Genomic DNA, 20595 nt, shown 5'->3' with positions numbered 1-20595 from the left:
TACCTTTCCCTCTTTCTCTTCCTTCTTCAGCTGGGCGTGACGATGGGAAATAGGGTAAGCCGGTGAGTGTTGGGGGGGGGCCTATTTTTCCTGGCATGCGACTGCTCCGTTGCCACGCTGGCACACCACACCACAGCGCATGCCCATCCGTCAAGGTGTGGTGGGGGCCATGCGGTTCTGCGACAGGACGTCGACGAAAATCAACTGGTGGGCGAGAAAAGTGCGGTGATTTTTCCTTGTTTCTTGCTGGGCGACGCAAAAGGGGATTTGTGTCCTGAGGCGGCGAGTTGGCGGGAACGAGGGCGCCCGACCTCTGCCTAATTGACGTTGCATGTACGGATCTAGTGTTCTGGTGGTGAGCGCATCCCATCACTCTCTCAGCGGGCACGGCAGTGGATGCCGCCTCCAGAGGGCAGGCTTCTCCAACTGGCAGGCCGTAGGTCTCCACGCTGCAGTTGGAGCTCTGGGAGCTCTGGCGGGTCGAAACGGGGGCGCGCGGGAGGCGCCATGCTCTGGGCTGCCCGCCCACCACCGCTAGCGGCCCGCTGGCTGTGAGGTCAGGGTGGAGGAATCGAGGAATGGAGGGCCCTGAGACCACTGCAAAAATAGCCCGTTTATCCATCTAAGGGTCGAGGAAGTGCGGGAGGCGCTGGAATGCCCGGTTGCCACTTCGGGAGCATCCGTCCCACGACTACATGCGAAATCCAAACCACCTGCGACGCGACATCGTCAAAACCACCACAGGCGCGCGCAGAACAGCATCTCGTCGCCGGCACAGGCGCCTGCCTACAGCGCTGGACGGTAGGTACCTTACAATACCGTCAGCCACGTCAAGGCCTCCACCCGCTGCCCCGTTGCACCGGCCAAGCTGAACGGCCAGGCCCGGGCGCCCCGCTCCCCCATTGGCCCTCCAGCCCGAGTTAGCGCCCCTCCTCGTCACCCCAGCCACCGCTCTTCTTTGCGCTCAGCAGGGGTTGGGTAGGTGGGAGGCGACGACGGTAACCAGCGGCGGCGGGCGGCCCGGGGCGACGAAAAGGTGAGGGTGAGTGAGGCGTGAGAGCAGCCATGAGCAGCAGCAGCCCGAGCAGGGGAGCAGGGGGGAGCTTTCCGCCGCCGGTTCGTCCATCCATCTCCACCGGCCGACCGACCAGCCCCAAAATCAAAACAAGACACTCACACTCACACTCTCGCCTTTCGCACGCACGCACGAACCACTATCCCGTCGAACCAAACATCCCGCCTCGTCTCGCCTCGCAGCGCGCACGCACAAACACACAGAGACGCCTCCCCCCTCACCACCACCACCAACACCACATGCGCGCGCCGACGCACCGACGCCCACCATGATGCGAGACTCCCGGCGCCGGAGCCCAGAGAGCTCCCGCAGGCGCAGGCGAGAGAGTAGACGGGACTCGCGCGAGCAGCAGCAGCAGCAGCAGCAGCAACAGCCGCAGCTCACCAACCTGCCGCCTATGCCCATGTCCCAGGACTCTTTGCCTTACACCCCTTACACACAGGCGACGACGGCGCCCCCGATGACGGCTGCGACGACGACGACGGCGACCGACCGCGGTGCCTATGACTACCCGGGCTCGTACCAGCAGCAGCAATATCAGCAACCATATCAGCCGTACCAGCCGCAACAACAGCAGCAACAGCCATATCAGTATCCGCCGCAGCCGTCGCAGCAGCATTCATCGCAGCATCAGCGCCCGCGCGCCCCCTCCAGCTCAAACTCATCCTCCAGCTCCCTCTCGTCGTCGCTGCTGGACATTTCGCGACACTACCCCGCGAGCCGCTTCGGCGGTGTCTTCGGCACCTTCTTCCGCGCGCCGTCCGAGCGGTCAAGGCTCCGGCGTCGCAGGAGCGGCAAGGCACGGAAGCGGCGCATCCTATACTTTGGCAACTCGTCGTCGTCCTCGGTCAACTCTGACCTCGCTTACGGCAATGGTTACATCGCAAGACCCAAGGGGCGCAGCTTCAGCCCGCGCGAGAGCTTTGCTGCCGCCTCGGCAGGCACCGCTGCCGCCGCTGGTGTCGCCGCCGGTGTCGCCGCCGGCTCATCTCAGCATTACCGCGGACCTGCGGCCGGCTATGCCACCGACGGATCGAATCGCCCCGGTCAGCGTAGGGCCAAGACGGACGAGGAGATTCTCGAGCTGGGTCGCCAGTTGCAGGACTTTGCGCGCAAGCAGAACGAACATGACCTCAAGGCCGCGGGCCGGGTTCGGCCGTCCGGTCTGATGGCTGCCGCCGCTACCGTCAGTGACTTTCGGCGCAAGAAGCGGGACGGTCCTGCGAGCCGTGGCATTGGCAGCTCGCGCCCCCACGACGGCTCGTCGGGCGACGACTCCGACTGGGAGTCTGCTTCGGATGGCGAGTCGAGCGATGGCGCCGATTCGGAACTCGCGTACGGGTCCGTCGTCTCGCATGCTATTCGGCCTGCTGCTGCCGCCGTGGCCGGAGCGGCTGCCGGAGCGGCTGTTGCTTCGACCGTGGGCGGACGCTCCACGCATGGAAGGCAGACATCCGCGGTCGACCCCCGGCTTTTTGGACCTGTCAATTCCCTTCATGGCCTTGTCACGCCTCAGCCTTTCAGGGATGGCGACTCTGCCGTCCCGGCTGCGCAGTACCGCGATTTCAACAGGCTCCGACGCGCTGAGACTGAGCCCATACGCAAGACGACCGACCCGACCAAGTTCGATGCTGAAACGGCGTCCGCAATCTCCCGTCAAGGTCTTCCTTACCGATCTCGTCCGGAACCTGTTCCACTGCAGCAACCCGTCCCGAAGACGCCAGTCTCCCCCAAGGTGTACCAAGCCGAGAAGCTCGAGGAAGCCAGCCGCAAGGACTCGCGAGACCATCGCACGCGAACGGAAGACAAGGGTCTTAGCGACGCGGCGATGGCTGGCATTGGCATGGCCGCCGCAGGTGCCGCCGCCATGGCATTTAACCGCAAGAAGAGTAGGGAAGAGCGAAAGTCCGATCGCCGTGACGACAGGAAGGACGAGAGGAGCGACAAGCGCGACAGTCGCGAGTATCGTGACTATCGTGACGACGACCGCCGGGACCGCGATCGTCGCTCCGAAAAGTCTGACAAAACTGAGAAGGATCCGAAGCGCAAAGACAAGGAGCCTGATCGTGACAAGGAGCGACGGAGCTCGAAGCGTGACTCGTACTCATCCAAGTACGCCGACGACCGCGAGCACAAGCGGTCCTCGCGCCATGAGGATGACGAGACGCCCCGCAAGAAGCGCGAGACGGCCGTTGACCACTATCCCGAGCCCCAGACCCGTACCTACCGGAATGGAGAGATCGAGGTTGAACTGGACGCTGGAGGCAGAAGCGAAGTATCACGCTCATCACGGCGAGACAGCCGCAAGTATGACGACCGGGACGACCGCCGTGATCTCTACAAGGCCGAAAAGGCAGGTCCCGAGAGCGCTGATGACCCAGGCAACCACCCCCCCCAGAGAACCCCCGTTGACCCTTTCCAGTATCAGATCCACGACAATGACCTGGCTGCCCCAGACGCAGGACCTGCTCGCCCTTTGACACCGACTGTGGTAACAGTTGACCGGGAACCGACATTCAGTGACTGGGCGCCCCGACCATCCATTCCGGACGCCAGGCTGAGCCGCAAGGACTCGTTTGAAATTGAGCAAATGGTTGAGGACTACAAGAAAGGTGCACAGGGTGCTCCGCGAAGTCCAGAGCCTCGTCGACGCAATACCTACGAGGAGGAAGAGAAGGCCGCCAAGGATATCTACGTGGAGACGAAGCACTCCACCATCCCTGCGGCTGCGGGTGTGATTGCTGCCGCCGTCGCCGTGGAGACAATCAAGTCTCGATCTCGGTCTCGATCTCGAAACCGCTATGACGAGCGCTCGAATGGCGACAGGCGTGAGCGGATGCGCGACGTCGACGAAGTCCAAGAGCGGGCGAACCGTGCCTACCGCGAGTCAGTCATTGCACGCAAGATTGCCGAGGACGAGATCCGCTCTCGCAGCCAGACCCCGGACCGCTCGGTTGTTGATCGATACAAGGAAGACGCCCAGGATGAGACTAAGATTGTTTCACCCCCGCAGTACGAGGATAGTCACCAAGATCCGGACAAGAACCCGTACGACAAGCCCAACGCCGATGTGCGAATCGACAACAAGATCTTCCCCAAGGAAATCCACAAGTTCCGAGCCAACGGCCTGGACGCGCCTCTGTTCAGGTCTCGGGACCCTTCGTGCGAGAGGGACAGACCCTTGCTCAACCTGGTGTATCCCACACCCGTGTCTAGCCGCCAGGCCACACCGAGCCCGGATCATGCCAAGCGTGAGAAGGATACGCAAGAGCGGCGCGAGCCATCGTCCAGGTCCGTTCCCGAGGTGGTAGTCGAGGCGGACAACGACGCCTCTCAGCCGTCGTCAGCCAAGTCTGTGACGTGGGGCGAGAACTCGACCAAGAGCTTCGAGGTTGAGACGCCCGAGCCACGGAGCGACACCGAGCCGAGCTGGGACAAGGCAGAGGAGAAGCCGAGACCGCGCCTCAACCAATCGAGTCAGTGGGGCATGATTGCCGCGGCCATTGCTGGGAGCAGCCGCGAGCCGGCCAACGAGATCGAAGTGATAGAAAGCAAGGAGCATGACAACTCCAAACCTCGAGATTTCGGGGCTGGAGGCCCCGAGCACAGCTTCGCAGATGACTCGGGAGCACCGCCGGTCCCAGGTCCGAAGCCGCCGAGCCCGCACCCGGAGAGGATGCCTGGCGGTTTTGGAGATGACATTGAGTTTGCCGCCACCCTCGCTGCCGGCCTCAAGGATACAGGGTTCGACCCCAACATCGTCATCGACGACCCGGCATATCGGCGACGCGATTCTCCCCCCGGCGAGAGCGAGCCTAATGGAGATGGCTGGAACCATACGTCGTTTGCGGATGTCGTCACCAACTTGACTGGCGCCCCTAACGAGCGGTCAGTCCCTGACCCTGGGTATGTCGTCGGCGAGGTTGAGACGCCCAGGGACGAGCCCGCGGCCGATGAGTGGGCCGAGGTTCCCGCGAAGCTGAGCAAGAAGGATAAGAAGAAGCTCGAAAAGCTCAAGCGGCAGTCCCTGGACATGTCTGAGCCTGCTGCCGAGAGCTCAGAGAGGCCAACATTCGATGACGCCGCCGAGGCTCCGGAAAAGCTCAGCAAGAAGGAGCAGCGGAAGCGCGACAAGGCGGCCAAGGCGCAAGCACTCGCTCAGGACGAGTCGTGGACCCCAGTGGCCGAGTCTGAGCCTAGCCAAGATCGTGACGCTGGCGAAGACTTCTGGGAGGAGACGGGGCGCAAGAAATCCAAGAAGAACCGCAAGAGTCGAGACCTTGAAGACGACGCATCCTCCAAGGTCTCGGTTCCTACGGACGCCTTCGAGGACTTACAATCACTTCGCAACGTCGATCCTAACGATGAGTGGGACACCCCCAAACAGTCGAAGAAGAAGTCTAAGAGAGACTCTGGTGTCTACGAGTCGACATCCCGCGCTGCGTCTGAAGTGTCTGCCGAGAGCTCCAGCAAGAGAAGTAGCAAGTCGAAGCGAAGAAGCGGGGTGGACGACGACTTTGACGACTATGGCGACCAGCCACCTGACACACGGAAGAGCGATCCCTTCGAGGATCGTGAGGTGACGTCTGTCGTCTCGGAAGGTCGATTCGACGACGACAGGAAGCGCGAGAAGCGTGAGAAGCGGAGGTCATCCCGCTACGATGATGACGATGCCAAGTCAATTGCTTCAGCGCCTGGTGGCTCGTCTCGCAGAAGCAAGGACAAGGAGTCGGAGACGAGGTCGTCCCGGTACGATGATGATGACACCAAGTCAGTTGCGTCGGCGCCAGGCGGCTCTTCGCGTCGGAGCAGAGACAAGGACTCAGACAGCAGAAGGTCATCTCGCTACGATGACGACGACACCAAGTCCGTGGCCTCTGCACCGGATAGCTCATCTCGCAGGAGCAAGGACAAGGACGTGGAGAAGAGATCAAGTGGTCTGTTCTCCAGCATCTTCAAGTCCAAGGACGACAAGAAGGATTCTTTTTTAGGTAATGCCGGCACCCCTGGCGCAGGTGCCGGCTTTGCGACTGCTGCCGCTGCCGCCGCTGCTTACATGGCGGCCAGTCGCTCACATGCCACCGAAGAAGAATTCGACAAGGGGCCGGATACTCTGGATCGCGCAGAAGAGGCGCGGGACTTTGACGCCATCGACCCCGAGGTTGCTCCGCGAGCAATCAAGCCCGCCATCGACCCCCAATATGGCGACCTCCTCCCCCTTCCTCCGAGCGAGCCGGGCAGCCCAACACACTCCCCCGAAGAGCTGCCAACACTTCCGGATAGTCGACCGGACACGCCGCCCGACGAACGCAACTTGAAGCGCGAGTACACTACTCACCGTCGTCGGCGGAGCGCTCAGGAGACTCCCGTCAAGTCGCCGAGCAGGACCGCCATCCCCATCTCGCTGAGACTGGGCCACAGGGCAAGTCCCAGCACTCCTGGCTCCGGCACGTTCAGATCCCCGCCCCTCGACTCTCCCGGCAGCGCCCCCGATTCTGCTACACGACGGCAAGGGCGCCATATTTCCTGGGACAGCAGCCGGGAGATCAAACCCCTGTACCTCCTCGAGCACTCGAGACACAACTCGGCCGATGCTATTCCTCAACAAGACGACTTGCCTGAGCTACCACCCAGCGAACCGTCGTCGAGGGAGTCGCCTGCGCCCGAGTTCGGAGATGCGTACGACGTCGCCCATCGCGGGCTGAGCGCGGAGGATCTCGCCGATACTGGCCTCCGAATCGACACCAGCGTGGCTCAGCTCGCTCAAGAGCAGGATCTTGCCGGATCCCAGGAGACTACGCCCAAGGCAGACGCGAAGCCCGAATTCCAAGAATTGCCCCCGCTTCGCAATGATGATCAGTCAGCCATGTATGTTGAACCTGATCCCGTGGAGCCCATGTCAAAAGATAGGAGCTCGTACCTGCTGCGCTCCACGCCGTCATCTGTCAGATCTAACAAGACCATCGACAGCGACGATTTCGCATCGAGCCACTGGGGCTCCAGCCCTTCCAAGAGGCTTGGCGTGGACGACGCCTTGCCCGATGTCATGGAAGACCTGACGTCAGCCGACGAGCATTTCTCTGATGCGCGCGAGGGCACGCCCGACGACTCGTTCGAGGAGGCTCATTCCTGGCCCGCGGGACCCCCAGCCAAAGAGCAGCCTGCGGAAGAACCTTCGCCTGAGAAGGCAATGCCAGAGGAGACTTCCACTGCTCTTGAAGAAGCCGAGCCGGCCGAGTGGCAGACGATGACGGCCAAGGAGAAGAAAAAGGCCAAGAAGGCGCGCAAAAACAAGGGATTGGATCTCGCTGAGGCTGCGGCAGCAACTGCAGCAGTTGGAACTGCCGCCGCGATCATTGCTTCTGCTTCGGCGGATGATACAGCCAAGGAGGACACGCCATCATCCCAACCCGAGCCGTCTCAGGATGAATTCGAACAGCCAAAGAAGGGCAAGAAGGGCAAAAAGAACAAGCGCAAATCTCTGTCATGGGAGGATACCGTTGGCGAGAAGCCCGTGGAGCCGGCAGTTGAGGAGCCGGTTGTCGTGGAACACGCCGAAGTTCCAGAGGTTGTGCTTGCAAGGGACGAGACTCCAGCGGATACCCCAGCTGAAGTGTCGGATATCGCCCTGGCTAAGGACATCTCACTCCCGCCCTCCAGCATTCCCACGGACTTTGCGCCGAAAGACGAGTCCCTGGAGGGTCCTGCAGACGGCTCAACTCCTCGGGCGACTGATGATCCAGTGGAGGCAGTCACAGAGACCGGACTCGGCCCTTCTGATGCTACCGAGGTTGTTCAAGCCGTTGACGCCCCGGCCACTGAACAAGTTCCTGAGGAGACACCTCGCGAAGCTGAACCGGCGCAGCCAGCCGAGGAAGACTTCTGGATGGCTCCGACAAAGAAGAGCAAGAAGAAGAAGAAGGGCAGGGCTGCCATGGCATGGGATGAAAGCCCTCCTACAGAGATTGAGGCTCCAGCCGATGATGTGGCCGCCCCCGCAGATGAGCCAGCTGAAGGTGCCCCCAAGGAGCTACCGGAACTCACTGACCCTCCTGCTGGCGAAGTAGCTGTTCCAGTTGAAGAGCCAACCATTACTGCGGAGACTGAGCCTGCGGCGGACGAACCTGCGGCTTCTGCTCCCGAGGCCGAGGCAGCGACTGAACCTATCCCTGATGACTTCTGGTCTACCCCTTCTACCTCTAAGAAAGACAAGAAGAAGAAAAAGAAGGGAAAACAGGCGGCTATGGCTTGGGATGACGACACGGCACCAACCGAGAGCGGGACTCAAACCCCTGCTGAGACCGTCAACCCGGAGCAGTCTTCCGTCCAAGAGCTCACAGAACCCGCCAGCGAAGCAAGAACGCCCGACGTGGCTGAGACTCCGGCCCAGACAGAAGCAATTATCCCTGCGGCGGAACCGGCTGCCGAGGCCGATGCTGAAGACTTGTGGTCAACCCCAGCCTCTTCCAAGAAAGACAAGAAGAGGAAGAAAAAGGGCAAGCAGGCCATGGTCTGGGACGAGCCCCAGACGGCGGATACTGAGTCCCAAACTCCGTCTACAGAGGAAGAAAAGGGCACGGACACTCTGGCCAGTGATCAACCTCCCGAACCCATCCAAGACGAAGCCAAGGGCCTCGACGTCGACGACTCTGTACCACTGACAGAGGCTGCCATGGGCGAGGCCACGCTTGTTGAGCCCGGTAGCTCCAGTCAACAGGAGGCCGCCTCGTCCTTCTCCGACCAGCCACCGACGACTGATCCAGACGATGAATGGTCGGTCCCGGCGACGTCCAAGAAGGACAAGAAGAAGAAAAAGCGCAAGAGCCTTCAGCTGGACGAGCCAGCTCCGGCAGAGACCGCTGACGAACCTCCTGTTGAAGTGGCACAGAAGCTGGGCCGTCCCGCCGATGAACCGGTTGACCGAGCTGTGGAGCCACCTATCGAGGATGCAACGTCCACGGCACTTGAATCTGACTTTGCTCCCGTCACGAAGGGAAAGAAGAAGAAGAACAAGCGAAAGTCAGTGCAGTGGGAGCCGGAGGAGACTCCTGCAGCGCCGGAGCCCGAGCGAGAGGGCCTCGATAAGTCTCTTGACGTCGTGTCAACCAAAGAGGCCCCTGCTCTGGAGAGCATTGCCCAGGATGAGTCCACAGCTGAAGGCCGCAACGACTCTACCCCTGCCCTGGCGGCGGCGACAGCTGCCGCCGCCTCAGCTACTGCTCTTGCCGCAAGCCTTGGCCATGATGCGGCTGCTGAGATCTCGGCAGAGGAGACTAAAGAAACCGCAGAAATTACAGACCGAGAGGCCGACCAACCCCGCCCGCTGGAGTCGCACGTCTCCGAACCCCTCTTCTCTCAAGACGACGGTCCCTCTCAGCTCACTCAGGAGCCGTCCAGCATTGAGCCAACGCAAGCCGATGAACCGACCCCGGACGAGAGAGAGCACGTTGCAGAGCCCGCGCCCGAAGCCACCTTCGAAGGCTTTGCCGTTCCTAAGAAGAAGGGCAAAAAGAACAAGAAGAAGAGCCAGTCAAGTGTTTGGGATCTGCTCGAGGAGGACTCCTCTCCAAGGCCAGAGACTGAGTCGGTGGCTCCCGCCGACATCCCGCTTGACGACGTCCAAGCAGCGGGGGAGCCTTCTGCAATGCAGGCGGACGAGGTTGCAGCCCCGACAAACCCCATTGAAGACGAAACGGAGCCTCTGCCCCTAGCTGATGAGCAAGTCTCGAGAGAGCTATCGGCGGACACACCGCAGGTCGAGGCCCCGGAGAGTCAGACAGAAGATGAATGGGACAGGCTCATCAGTGGGAAGAAGTCCAAAAAGAGCAAGAAGAAGGGCAGCAAATCCGGCTCCCCGGCAGAACAGGAGCCAGTGGTAGAGTCCAGCTCTGAGCCGGTTGTCGAGCCTGTCGCTTTGACGGAAGAGCCGACAAGCTTGGAGGAGCCGTTGGCTGCTGCCACCACCGACCAACCGAGCCAGGAATCCGCCGCTGTCGACGAGTGGCCTCAGGTCACGGGCAAAAAGGTCAAGAAGAAGAAGCGCCAGAGCCAAATGTCCAGCACGTGGGACGATGAGCCCGCCGCCAGCACGCCACCGGCCGAAGCAGCTGCACCAGCCGAAACATCTGTACCGTCTGTTGATCCCGAGGCTGAGTTTGAGGTTCCGAAGAAGGGCAAGAAGGGCAAGAAAAAGAAGAATACCTTCTCCTGGGACTCGCTCGACGTGGAGACGCCGCCTGAATCTGAATCGAAACCTCGGGATCTAGCTCAAGATGATGTGGACGTCCCGCAACCCGAGGCTGTTCCTGCAGATGCAGAAGTTCAGCCGGAATCAGAAGCCGTGCTACCTGTGGAAGAAAATCCTCTTGATGACGACGCACCCGACAACACAATCGTTGAGCCCGAGAAGCCGTCAGAACCTGAGTCTAAGAGCGTGGCAAACGAGCCGCCCGAACAGCCTATCCCAGAGACCGGACCCGTTGACACCCCCGCTGGTGACGAAAGCGAGTTTCTCTTCCCTGTGAAGATGTCCAAGAAGGACAAGAAAAAGAAGAAGAAGCAAGCCGCCCTGGACGAGGCGACGCAGCTCGATTCAGCAGAGGGCACAGCCTCAGACGACAAGGTCCCGGTGATGGACAAAGTGGACCTGGAACTAAAGGGCGACGAGAGCCCTACTTTGGACCGCACGGCTGAAGAGCCAACGGCGCCCGAGGTTGCAACGATGACTGAAGAGACTGGGCAGCACGAGGAGGCAGCATCCGGCGACACGCCTGGGGCCGGTGAGCAACAGTCAGAGGCAAATCCCGATGACGAGTGGGGTGGGTTCAGTCTGAAGAAGTCCAAGAAAGACAAGAAAAAGAAGAAGGCTAAGAACGTCGAACCCGAAATCCCACAGGAACCCGAGACTACGACACCACCGGAGCCGGAGCCAGAAAGACTGGACACTACGGCGGATCAAGCGACAGAGTCCACGCGAATGGACATTGACCCTGTGGTCGAGACGGCCAAGGACGATGCTGAGCCGGTGCCCTCCCAAGCAGAGCCTTCAGCCGAGGTCCCTGCCGCGGAGGAAGTTGCGGTCCCGGATGGGCCCGACAAGAAAGAAGACGACGAGTGGAGCTTTGGCCTGTCTAAGAAAGACAAGAAAAAGAAGAAGAAGGCCAAGGCTCTGGAACTCGCAGCCGACGAGAGCTCACCGCCTTCTGAGGCTGATAGTTCTCGAGAGGTAGAAGCTGTCAAGGAGCCTGTTGCGGATGACTTCTGGAGTGCACCTGTCTCAAAGAAGGACAAGAAAAAGTCCACTCTTGCCGCGGAAAGCGATGCGCTAGGTGAAAGCTCCGCGCCAACGGAAGACATCACGGAATCCCAGATCCGTCTGGACGTTGAGGCTCTACCGGATACTACCGTCGACAGTTCTGCGCCCCTTGACCTTGATCAAGACTCGGCCATGAAAGATGAGCCGGTCAGTGCCGCCCCCTTCGAGCCTGTTGCCCCCGTCATCGAAGAGACTGCTCAGGACACCGAGCTCGAGCGCAACCAAGCCGAGGAGGGACTGGCAGAACCTGAGCTTCTCCCATCAGAACAAGCCCCGGGCGACTCCAAACCGGAGGACGATATGCCTGAACCCAATCCAGATGACGAGTGGTCGGTTCCAGTGACCACTAAGAAGGGCAAGAAGGGAAAGAAGGGTCGCAAAAGTCAAGTTGAGGCCCTCCCTTGGGACGAGCCGGAGGCCGAAAGCTCGAACTTGCCCATCACTGAGCCCGCCCCGAAGCCGGAAGAAGAGTTCACACCTGCCGATGAGGCTGCCGCTGAGATTGCGCCACCCCCTTCTGAAGATGCTGTGGTAGTTCCCCAGGCAGAGGACACGGAAATGGGCGACCCTCCTGCTACGCCTTTGAACGATACCGACATGCCGGATGCCTATCGAGACGTCCCGGGCCTGTCTACTCAAGAATCTGCCATTCCCGATGCAGGTACTGGAGCTCAGGATGTTCCAGAACAACAGGCAGATGCTTCGAAGCCTGATGAGGAGCCCCCCTCGGAAGCTCAGAGTCAAAATGATGCTGTCGCGGAGGACACCTGGGACACGATGCCTCAGCGAAAGCTCTCCAAGAAAGACAAGAAGAAGAAAAAGAAGCAAGAAAGTCTGGTGGAAGAGTCGGCGGAGCCCAGTACAGACGTATCCAGAGAAGACCCGGCGCCTGTATCACAGCATCCAGAGGAAACCGTGTCTGCTACGCTCGACGATACCGAGAGCTCGCCAGCATTTGCCGAGGAAGTCTCGGCGGAACCGGAGGAGTGGCTGCCAACCAAGAAGTCCAAGAAGGACAAGAAGAAGGCTCAGAAGTTGGCCGCTACTGCTCTCGGGGCTGCCGCTGGAGTTGCAGCCGCTGGCATGGCGGCTGGAGATTCCGCAGACACTCCCACGGACGAGGCGCCCGAACCGAAGCCTGCCGAGGAGTCGCCTCAGCCGACCTTTAGCTCGTGGGCCGATGAGATGGACGAAGCCGCGCCAATTGACCAGCCTGAAACTCTCCCGCAAGACCCGCAGCCTCCACCAGAAGTCGAAGACGATGGCTTTGGATTTCAAATGACAACCAAAAAGTCCAAGAAGGGCAAGAAGAAGGGCAGAGCGAGTCTCGGCCCCGCCGAGCTCAATGCCGAGGCCGTCCCAACCTCCGAAGCGGAGCAACAATCGGACCCTGCAGCCGCAGACGACCAACGCATGGAGACTGGCGGTGAGTTGAGCCGCGGGGTTGACAACATCGAGCCTCAAACAACTTCGCGGGATTTCGAGAGCGCTGCACCTGCCGAAGCGGAAGACGAATGGGCCATGCCTGTCAAGAAAAAGGGCAAAAAGGGCAAGAAGGCCAAGGGGAGTGGCACGATGACACCGGCAGACGAACCCGAAGTTGTGGCGATGCCAGATGTCGCCGCGCCGGAGAAAACGCCTGAAGATGTGCCGAAGCCTGAGCTCGAGGAAACTCGTGAGGCGGCTGCAGAGGCAACCGACCTGCCGCCGGCTGTTCCCGAACCACCCCAGCTTGCCGAGGAGGTCGACGACTGGGCATTTACGATAAAGAAGGGCAAGAAAGGCAAGAAGGGTCGGAAGAGCAGCGGCATCGCAACGCCTGTCAATGAGCCAGAACTGCCTCTAGAGTCGCCGCCTATTGAAGTAGCTCAGGAGGTCGCTGAGCCCACTGCCTCGGACTCGCCAATTCAGTCGGACGCTCAGGCCGTTGACGCTCTGGAACCCGCAGTCGAACAGGCCGCCTTTGCAGCTTCACCACCAGAAGACCACACTTCGGCGCATGACGTCCTCATGTCTGACCAGGCGGCCGAGTCGGCACTTCCTCGAGAAGAAGCTGCTGCTTTCGCGGAAGTTTCTGAACCTTCAGCGCCAGCTCAAGCTGACGAAGCTACAGCCGACGACGCATGGGCGTTCCCAGTCAAGAAAAAGGGCAAGAAGGGGAAGAAGGGCAAGTCGAGCAGCGGCTCCATGACCCCAGTGGTTGCCTTGGATGACCAAGAAGCCGTTGTCGACATCCCCGCCGAGGACAAGGATCTTGCCCTTCCTAGCCAAGAGGCAGCCACTGCCGAGGAGACCACGCTCGTTGATGTGCCTCTGGAGGCCGAGGAATCGCGAGCCATTCAGGAGCCTACTCCTCCCGTGGAGGCCGACGACGAATGGGCAATGCCGTCAAAGAAAAAGAAGGGCAAGGGGAAGAAGAACAAGGGTATTCCCTTATCCGCCTTCGACGAGCCTGCTACAGCACCAGTGGAGCCGGTTCAACCAGAGACGCCAAATGTAGAGGACAGCCAAATCGCTTCGTCCGCATCCGTCGAGGCCGCGGAAGCCAAGCCTGCTGCAATGGAATGGCAACCAGAACACGAGCAGCCGGCTGCAGACGACGCCATGGATGTCGACGCTCGTGGAGGCCCTTCTGAGCCCGTGGCTGCTCCGGAGAGGGAGCCTATCATAGCCGAGCCGGAGGCGGCGCCCGTCGAGGCAAGCCCCGGAGACACTTGGGCGATGCCAGGACGAAAAAAGTCAAAGAAGGAGAAGAAGCGAAAGTCGAGCCAAGTCATGGTGCTGGATACTCTACGCGACGATGCTCCTGTCCAGGAGGAAGCTCCGCGGGAAATCGTCGAGGACATTCCTGCGGTCGAAGGGGATTCTAGAGACCAGCCCGCTTCTGACGATTGGTTCGATGACTTTTCTGTCCCCAAGTCGCAGGTCTCGGTGACGAAATCCAAGAAGAAGAAGGGCAAGAAGGGCGTCGAAGCGCCGCCCGTTCGCACAGCCACGACCCAAGAGCCTGCAGCAACGGAAGAAGCCTCGGCAAAGGACATCGACGCGATTGAGCAACCCAGCCTCGATGCAATGGAGGACATGACCGGCGGCACTGCCGACGATGAGGCTACTCAGTCCGGGGCGAATGCCTTTGATGATGTCTGGGAGAGCGATCCCAGGTTGCCTGGAAACTCGGCGCGAGCTCAGGATATGAGCGCGTTTGCCAGCGATGAGTTCCCCGTCCAAAGGAAAGCGAGCGAGGGATCGTCGCGAGATGTGCCAGCCACGCCTACAAAGGATAATTCTCGCGCGCGATCAAGCTCAGGTGACGGGGACGCGGCTGCTGCAGCCGGCGCCCTGTCCGGCGGGGTGGCTCTCCTGGCCGAGAGATTTGGAGGCGGCAAGAAGAAAAAGAAGGGCAAGCAGAGCAAGATTGTGGACAAGCGACAGCAGCAGGAGGGCGACCTTTTCGATGACCCGGCACTGTGGGAGGGTGCAGACAAGAAGAGCTTGCAGGCGGACAAGGGAGCGATCATGGGAGACTCGATTGCGGGAGGCAATGTGGAGGTGGGCGAGCCGAGCAAGGCCAAGGAAGTGCCAATCACTGCGATGAGCGAGAGTTTCACGGAGTCGGAGAGTGGCTGGAAGGAGACTGCACGACAGGGCGCTCGGCTGGACGATGAATTCGCGGAGAGCCCAGTGCTCGGGCGAGGCGAGATGGGCTCAATGAGCCCGCAGCCGGTTGGGCTGTTGCGGCGGGGATCCGAGGTGGAGGAGCCGGTAGGGGGCCTGTTGCGGGAGAGGGACGAGGAAGAGGCAAGGCTGGGGAGCCTGTCGCCGGCGGCGAGCGAGTTTCGGCGATCGCCAACCCGTGCCTTGCCGGCGGTCGAAGAGGTGCCCGAGGCCGAGGACGAAGCGACCAAGCTTAGCTGGCCGACGCCTGAGATGAATCGCGACAGCGGCTTCGCGGCGGAGTCACCCAACCCGACGAGACGACGGAGCAACCTGTTCAGCGACGAGGAAGCGCAGCGGGACAGCGGCGTGCACACGGGCGACTGGATCGAGGGCATGCCACGCGCGATGCCGCGCACGCCGGAGCCACCGCACGACAAGCGATCGCGACACTCGCCGTACGGGACGCCCGTGTTGGTTCGAGACGACACGCCGGTGCTTCGAGGGCCCGTCGGACACGCCGAAGCGACGCCAGAGCCGGAGAAGAGGCTGCGGAGGACGCAGAAGAGCTACGGCGAGCTGGGCGGAGACGCGAGCAGCAGCAGGGGCCTGGCGGCTCCGAGACGGCAGGCAGTGGAGAGTGATGCTCAGGATCGCAGCGTCAGCGACGGCGTGGCCATGGCGGCGCACCAGCAGCACCAGCGCCAGCTGGACCTACAGCAGGGCCCCTCGCCCCGGGCCGAACCGCGCCGGTCCGCCTCCAACACCAGCCTCTCGCGCCACAGGACGCCCGAGCCACTGCGCTTGCGGCCTGAGAGTCCAGGCATCACCCGGGCGACGGCCACGCCAACGCCCCCACTCCGCCGGGTCGACAAGCGCATGAGCGGTGACCTGCGCGCGCTCCGTCAACAAAGCAGCTCTAGCAACCTTGCTGGCGGCAGCCGAAGCTCCACCCCAACCACCGCCCATGCTGCTGCAGCCCTGGGACTGGGAGCCGCCGCACTTGGAGCCGCCGCCGCCGCCGCCGCCGCCTCGTCCTCCTCGGCATCAAAGCTTCGCAAGGACAAGTCGCCATCGTCGTCGTCGACGTCGCCCCCGCCGCCGCCCGTCGCCAATGAGAGCCGCGTCCGCTCCTCCACCCGGGACGGCGACAAGGACATGGCCGACGTGTTCGACGGCTACGGCGAGGGCCGCATCGGCTCGCCGCGGTCCCCCACCAGGCCGCACAGCATGCGCCGCCGCCAGAGCATGCAGGTCCTCGAGCTCGAGTCCCGCGTCCAGCAGCTCCTCGACGACAACCGAGCCCTGACTGAAGCCCGCGCCTACGCCGAGCAGAACCTCAGCCAGCGCGCCGCCACGGTGCTATCAGACCGCGACGCCGAGATTGAGGCCCTCAAGCAAAGCCTGCAGTTCCTGCAAAACGAAGTGAACCGACTCACCGAGGTCAATGAGGGACTCGCCAGCGCCAACGCCGAGCTCGCCTCCAAGGACAACAGCGCCCGCTACGCCGACCTCGAGGTCCGCCATGCCACCGTGTCGCGCGAGCTGGACGAGGCCCGCGGCGCCCACACCGGGTTCGACGAGACCCTCCAGGCCAAGGACGCCGAGATTGCCGACCTGCGCGCCCAGCTCGAGGCCGCCAAGGAGCAGATCCGCGAGATGCAGCGCAAGATACTCGACTCCAAGTCTGCCGACGCCCACTTCCTCGACATCAAGGACGAGGACTACTTTGACAACCGCTGCCAGCAGCTCTGCTCGCACGTCCAGCAGTGGGTGCTGCGCTTCTCCAAGTTCTCGGACATGCGCGCATGTCGCCTCACCAACGAGATCAACGATGAAAAGACCATTGATCGCCTCGACAACGCCGTCCTCGACGGCTCCGACGTCGACACATACCTCAACGACCGCGTCAAGCGCCGCGACATATTCATGTCCATGACGATGAACATGATTTGGGAGTTTGTCTTTACGCGATACCTGTTCGGCATGGATCGCGAGCAGCGGCAGAAGCTCAAGTCGCTCGAGAAGCTTCTCCTAGACGTTGGCCCCTCCGAGGCCGTGCGGCAATGGCGCGCCGTAACCCTGACCTTGCTCTCGAGGCGCGAAAACTTCAAGTCCCAGCGGGACCTCGACACCGAGGCCGTCGTTCAAGCCATCTTCCAGACGCTGTGCAAGATCCTGCCACCTCCCAGCAACCTGGAGGACCAGATCCAGTCGCAGCTGCGCCGGGTCATGCGCGAGGCAGTGGACCTCTCCGTCGAGATGCGCACGCAGCGGGCAGAGTACATGATGCTGCCGCCGCTGCAGCCCGAGTACGACGCCGACGGCGAGCTGGCCGCCACCGTTCAGTTCGATGCGTCCATGATGAACGAGCGGAGCGGCAAGACCGCCGAGACCAACGAGGAGCTTGAGGCGCGCGGCGCCATCGTCCGCATCGTGCTCTTCCCGCTGGTCGTCAAGCGGGGCGACGACGCCGGCGTCGGCGAGGACAAGATCGTCGTCTGCCCGGCGCAGGTGCTCATCGCCCGCGACAAGAGCAAGCGGCACCTCACGCCATCGAGCGACGCCGGCGGGGCCTCCCTCGGGGCACCCAGCCGCGTTAGCGTCGTGACTGAGCACATGGGCACTGAGGCAGACTACATGGAGGGTGGCATCTAGAAGAGCCGGCAAGGCACAAACACACGCACACTCACACACACAAACCGGCGGCACACAGATTTGGGGGGCGCACGGCATACGGGGAACATACAGGCACAAACCCCGGGGAAACAAAAGGGGCAATTCCAGGCATCATTCTTCTGGAGGTCAGCGATGACGCACATACAATTTGAGTGTGTATACCACAGGGAAAGGGGGGAGGCAGGGGAGCGTTGGTACAAATAAGGGAGGGGCGGGCATTGACGAGCGAAGAGCCTGATGATGATATATCCGCGAGAGGATTTGGTTTACGGTCACGATGTTTTTGACGTTTTTTGTCTGCTTTGCACCGCGTCTGAAACGCTTCCGTCTACCTGGAAGCTACGATTTATGCCTGTCGATGTTGTTTTTGAAAGAAAACTTGTCTGTCTGTTTTCATGGTTGTACGTTATCAAAAAAGGCTGTTATGCTGTTATGCACGTAGTAGAACTTGATCGGTATTTATTTGGCTTTGAAGAATGGGCGAGGACGTGGTGTAGCCTCAATAATGACTTCTGTGCTTGTGCAGCGTGACTCGACGTGATGATGTCTTGGATGCTTCTTCTATATTCGATCCGGCGGATCGGGTATCTAACCAACAGACCGAACTACATGGCCACAAAAACTAGAACTCGTCCATCGAGACCCGTCCACGGCAACCTGTCTAAGCGCCATCTTTGCGAGAGCGGTCAATCGTCCACCGCCACCCCTGGAGGGCCTTCGCCGCCCTCTTGGCCCCGTCCGCGCCGTGCGTCTGCTCGACCATGCCGACGAGCCAGCGCATGCGCGACGTGCGGCCGCGCCCGCCCTTCTCGAGGTCGCGCGTGATGAGCTCTGCGACGTTGGCCAGCGTGCACGACGAGACGCCGTTTGTGAGCGCCCGCTGGGAGGCGACGCAGCGTTGAACCTGGCGCAGGACCTGCCGGTCGTTGAGGTGCGGCGCCTCCATGAACCACTTGCCCATCTGGTCCAGCAGCTGCGTCTTTGCCTTGACCTCGCCGGCAGCAGCCTTGGGGCACGCGTCCCTGCCGTTGGCCGAGTGTCGCAGGTTGAGGACCTGCCAGATGCGCGCGGGATCCATCTTGGGGTCCTTGATCATGCCCTCAACGTACGCAGACCACATGGACCACTTCCATGCCCCGACCTTCTGCCGCGAACCCTCCTTGAGCACGACGGCCTCGAACAGTTGTACTGCTTGGTTGTGGTCGTGGCAAGCCGCCGCGACGGCTTGTATGGCATCCATGCGTAAGTGGCGAATCGGCGCGGATGTGAGGGCTTGGGCTGCCGTGTCGAACTCCCCGATGCCGTTCAAGCAGGCGCAAACTTCGCGCAGGCCGCTGTCTCGGTTCTTCGACGCCAGGACGGCCAAGACCAGCCGTGCCCAGCGCTGACTCATGGCGCTGTAGTCGGCCTCCATCAAGGCCTTGCCCTGGTCCCCGTCCAAAGTCCCGGTGGCGACGAGCCTGGCTGCTAGGAGCTGCCAGAGCTGCATGCTGTTCAACCGCATACCTGGCTCTATCGCAGCCTTGTATGAGTTGATGAATTGCTGAGTCGTGGCGGTTGAATCGTAGGCCTTGACGATGAGCCATGCAAAGCGCATTCGGCGGGCCATCTCTGACACCCAGTCTTGCTCTTGCAGGTATCGCGCCATGACTCCGTCTAGGCTTTGGCGCTGAGTGTCGTCGAGTTTCTGTAGAGCGTTGCTGAACCTTGCTGCCCGAGCCGACCAGTGCGAAAACAGGTTATGGCGGTTGGCCTGGGCTGCGACAAAGGCATGCGTAAATGCGGCGAGTTGACTTGCAGGAATTCTCGCTCGCATGGAGGGCGGCATCACATCCATCAATCGCCAGAATAGCTGGACATCGTGGTTGTCGGCGTTTGTTCCGCAAATCTGATGCGCCAATGTCGACCACAGTTCAGGGGCAACCGCCGACTCGCTTCGCTCTTGAGCATCCGCCATGGCCGACACAATTGTACGACGAAGCATGGCAGCCATCTTGTTCGCGGTCGCAACGGATGGGATCCGGCTTCTCGTTGCCAAATCAAGCGGGTCCAGAGCGAGGACCAGGCCATCGACAGTGAGCTCGCCGCGCTCGATCCTTCGTCGCAGTGAACGTCGGCAGGTCGTGCATAATCGATACAGGGCCGCCTCGGTGGCTTCGTCAAGGTCGCAGACACGGGCTCGTAGCTCCGCAATCTCAGTGGGAAGATCATGCGGCGGCGCTGCCTCTCGCAACCTGTCCTCGGGTGTCAGGTCAAGTGGTGCATCAGCACTCACGGCGAGAGCCTCCATGGACACCACGCCCGCCGCCGCAGAGTCTGCGATGGGTGGGACGGGGCCCTTGTCTGCACCCGAGTTTTCGAGCCATCCGATGAGATTGTTGAATAGCCCGGAGACGCTGAGCTGTTTGTTCTTCTGTCGCCGGTACGATGGAGCGGTGGGCGCCTCCCATTGAGGTATGCTCGATGACGGCACGTCGAACTGCCATATAGGCGGAAAGGCAGACGAGGTAGGCATGAGGCCCGTCATGTGTCGCTTGTTCGCACGACGACGGCTCTCTAGAGGCCCCGCGTGGGAGTTGAGATGTCGTCTGCATGGTGGCAGCACGGCTCGGTGGTATTGCTCAATGGCCTGGGCGAGCATGGAGTCTGTGACCCAGACCCCGACCTGGCTCGAGGCGGTCGCACGCCTCGAGACGGTGCGCCGGCATTGCGCCGGAGACCGCACGGGCATTGGCGGCGAGCGGAGGGGCGGTGATGTTCGAGGATATTACTGCGTGTTCATGACAGTGGAGGTTTCCGTGAAATGTGGTCGGATTGGCCGGGTGAGGCTGGCTGGCGCTGCGTTTCGCAGTCTCGGGGAATTGTGTCAATT

At 61.4% G+C, this 20595-nt stretch overlaps 2 protein-coding genes across 2 annotated transcripts; one reads left to right on the top strand and one right to left on the bottom strand.

Moving 5' to 3' along the window:
• Positions 1–1343: 1343 nt before the first annotated feature.
• Positions 1344–17702, top strand: PLICBS_007262 (uncharacterized protein; the record flags this gene model as incomplete). Its single annotated transcript, XM_065601143.1, has 1 exon — positions 1344–17702. One exon carries the CDS (start codon positions 1344–1346, stop codon positions 17700–17702), a length of 16359 nt encoding a protein of 5452 aa, XP_065457215.1.
• Positions 17703–18384: 682 nt separating this feature from the next.
• Positions 18385–20454, bottom strand: PLICBS_007261 (uncharacterized protein; the record flags this gene model as incomplete). The annotated part of the gene is made up of 1 exon (XM_018320685.2): positions 18385–20454. The coding sequence occupies one exon, from the start codon at positions 20452–20454 to the stop codon at positions 18385–18387; it is 2070 nt and encodes a 689-aa protein (XP_018180582.1).
• Between the last annotated feature and the right edge of the window lie 141 nt (positions 20455–20595).

Source organism: Purpureocillium lilacinum (genome assembly GCF_023168085.1).
Source record: "Purpureocillium lilacinum CBS 284.36 DNA, scaffold_5, whole genome shotgun sequence".
Classification (NCBI taxonomy): Eukaryota; Fungi; Ascomycota; class Sordariomycetes; order Hypocreales; family Ophiocordycipitaceae; genus Purpureocillium; species Purpureocillium lilacinum.
Note: the sequence above shows the minus strand (reverse complement) of the source record. Positions and strands in the feature narration are given on the sequence as shown.